The 3,390-nt window shown below is 35.7% G+C and overlaps 1 protein-coding gene across 1 annotated transcript; it reads left to right on the top strand.

Annotated features, from left to right (window-relative positions):
* Window positions 1–72: 72 nt before the first annotated feature.
* On the top strand, window positions 73–497 carry LOC121966815 (scavenger receptor cysteine-rich domain-containing group B protein-like; the record flags this gene model as incomplete). Its single annotated transcript, XM_042516883.1, has 1 exon — window positions 73–497. A coding segment is annotated over one exon (317 nt), but the record flags the coding sequence as incomplete, so codon positions are not given.
* Between the last annotated feature and the right edge of the window lie 2,893 nt (window positions 498–3,390).

Below are 3,390 nucleotides of genomic sequence, written 5' to 3'. Positions count from 1 at the left end.
ACACACACACACACACATATATATGGTTTCAGACACAGCTCTGAATGTATCTGACTCTTCTTTGTTTCGCAGGGACGCTGAGGCTGGTGGCTGGTCAGCACCAGTGTGAGGGCCGGGTGGAGATGTATTCAGGTTCTGAATGGGGCACAGTTTGCGATGATGCCTGGGACCTCCCTGACGCTAAGGTTGTGTGTCGCCAGCTGGGCTGCGGAGAGGCCACGGCGGCCCGGGGAGAGGCTTTCTTCGGGCCCGGCACAGGAACGATCCTGATGGACAATCTCAAGTGCAAAGGTATGGAGACCACACTGCAGAATTGCTCCCATATACCCTCGGATGTGCACAACTGCGACCACTTTGAAGATGCTGGCGTCATCTGCTCGCTGTCGTGATTTCAGCAGAGCCACACTCCCATCTCCACCATGGGCAGGAAGTGGGCGCACCAATCTGGGACTTGTAAACAATATGTAAATAACAGCTTTCACATCGCTGAAGGAATACTCCACCACCACCAACATACAAAATAACTCATACGACAATATATGATTACATACTATAAACTATCTATGCCTATTAAGCACTTTATAAATAAATATATGATAAAAAAATACAATGTACACAGTTTTTTATTTGATAAAGAAAGCTTTTACCTGCCTGTCTCTCTACTTTTTGCCCCCAAATGTTAAAAATATTTACTGTACATGTGATTGTTTGATTTTTAAGTAAGAAAAACTGGAGTTAGTCCTCTTCAGTTATTATTAATCGTGTGGCTAAAAGGAGACCACTTTGTAGACTTCAGCTCCAAAATCCGCAAATATGTATAATAATGCAAACAGAAATATAAACGGGGAAAAAACTGAAGAATGCAAGATAACAGAAACATCCATAAATGTGTTATTTATCTTGTGAATACAGCTTCTCTGCATCTGCATATAAAATGATGTGTTACTTGTGTCTGTAAACCATCATATAAATAAATGTAACTAATAATCATTTACATGTGACAAAATAAATCTTATTTTTCAGTATATAATACATTTTGATGTAAAAACAGAGATTTTTATGAAGCAGTATCTGCAGTGTTATTATTCCTAAACATATGCTTTAATTAATTTATAATTAATGGTTCATGCAAATATGGCGACTCTGTTTTACAGCAGGTTTTACACCCTCGTTTCCATCATTTGTCATTTATTAAAGAACCCCAGAGAGGCGAGGTGAAATTAGGCAAGGTTTATCTCCTATGGAGGAGATATTATCTATTATTAACACAGGAGATTTTATCTCTTATGTAAGAGGTTCTGGGCAGCAGTGCCCGCCTTTTTTGAAAAAATAACTATATAAATGAATAAATATGGAGGCAATGTTATCCAAACGTTTATCTCCTAAGTTGGACATGTTATCTCATACTTTGCATAGGAGATACAGTATTATCTCCTAGGTATGAGGTTTATGCTAACATTATTTGCAATGGTTTCTTGTGGACAATGTTATCCAAAAGTAGGAGATATGTCCTATACAGCACAAGGTTTTGGTCAATATTGTCCACATTTTAAAAAAATCTGGTGGGCAATGTGATCCAAAAGTTTATCCTATTCTACATATGAGATATAACATTAATTTTCTACATAGGAGATATTTTGTCCTATCGTACACAGGAGATATTATCTCCTAGGTATTAGGTATTGGCCAAAATTGCCAGAAATCCTTTTTTGGGCAAGTTTATTCCCTACATAACATATATTTTTCCACACCCATACATAGGACAGTTTTATCCAAAAGATAATTTCGTATGTAGGAGATATTATCTCCTAGGTACAAGCTAATCTTAAGTTTTGACCAACATTGCCTGTAAAATATTATTTTTTTAATTCTCAGGATTCCTGTAATTTACCATTTGTATTGAATAGAAACAAGCTAATCATTGAGCTTATGCATGATGTTAGCTTAGTCCCCCCATGTCAGCAAGAAAAAAAAATAAAAAAAATAATCCAAACATTTAATACATAAAATAATATATTGCTGTAAAATATTTTATAGTTTTAGATTTAAAATATCCCCAGGAATTAAAGATACGTTGCTATCAGTATTAAGCTATAGAGACAGTATATTGAATCTGAGTTTTGACGAGTCATCACTTAAATGGAGATATTTTGGCGTTGACGCTGTAGATGGTTAAACTGCAGATATCTGAAGTAACACTTTGATTGTAAAAGTAAATTTAGTTTTGTGAGTCAGATTTAGACATTTATTCTGCATCTTAAATAAGCATTTTGATAAATAATACTGTTAGAGAAAAATATTTTAATGGCATTCTGACTGAAAAAAGAAGCTAAAGTAGCTTTCCATACAGCCTGATAAGGGTTAAGAGCAAAGTTGGAGCTGACTGATCATTTTCAGAAACATCCAGAGTCGACACAGGCTGGGAAACAGAATGGGCTGTGTACAGTAAGAGGGCGTGTTTGATGACTCATGATAAATGACTCAGCATGTCAGCGTTATGAGCCTGCTCACAATCACTACGGTCACCAGGAAAGGCACGTCCAGAAATGGCATATCCATGGTTACAAAGATGGTTTTACGAACAAATTTCTATTACATCAGACGTTATATTCATTCATTTAAAAACAGCTATGCAAATATTAGAAATTCAGCACTAATATTCTGTAATCTAAAAATGAAATGTGCTTCTGTGCCTCTCCTTTACAAAGAAAGCATGTCGCAGTAATGTCAAACACGAGATATGAACTGCTCTGTGCTCACAGGTGTGTCTTTTCTTTATCAGCTACAGTGTTTGAAGGTGACTCAGCCAATCAGACATGAGGACAGCAAATCTCTTTCACTGACTGCACTGTAATCATTACTGCAGAGATAAAATAAAATACATGTATTTGTGTTTAGATATTACCTGTTACAGATATTGTACATTGAGCACACTGTTTAATAAAAAAAAAAAAAAAAACAACAAAAAAAAAAAATCAGGACTCAGCAAAAAATGCAAAATGACCTCAGAGACATAAAACTACCACAAAATGATTACAAAGGGGGCAAAACAACAACGAAAGACACAAAATAACTAAAAACAGATGCAAAATTACCTCAAAGAGACACGAAACAACCACAAAGTGACACAAAATGTTCTCAAAGAGGCAAAAAATTACTACTAAAGGAGCAAAATAACTACAAAAAACACAACAAAATAATTGAAAAACAGATGCAAAATGATCTCAAAGAGACACAAAATGACCCAAAACAGACGCAGTGACCTCAAAGAGACAGAAACAATCACAAAGTGACACAAAATGATCTCAAAGAGGCAAAAATGACTACAAAGGGGGGAAACAACTACAACAAAAATGAAAAAATAACCAAAAACAGATGCAAAATGACCTC

This window comes from Plectropomus leopardus, unplaced genomic scaffold, assembly GCF_008729295.1.
Source record: "Plectropomus leopardus isolate mb unplaced genomic scaffold, YSFRI_Pleo_2.0 unplaced_scaffold25982, whole genome shotgun sequence".
Taxonomy (NCBI): Eukaryota; Metazoa; Chordata; class Actinopteri; order Perciformes; family Serranidae; genus Plectropomus; species Plectropomus leopardus.
Note: the sequence above shows the minus strand (reverse complement) of the source record. Positions and strands in the feature narration are given on the sequence as shown.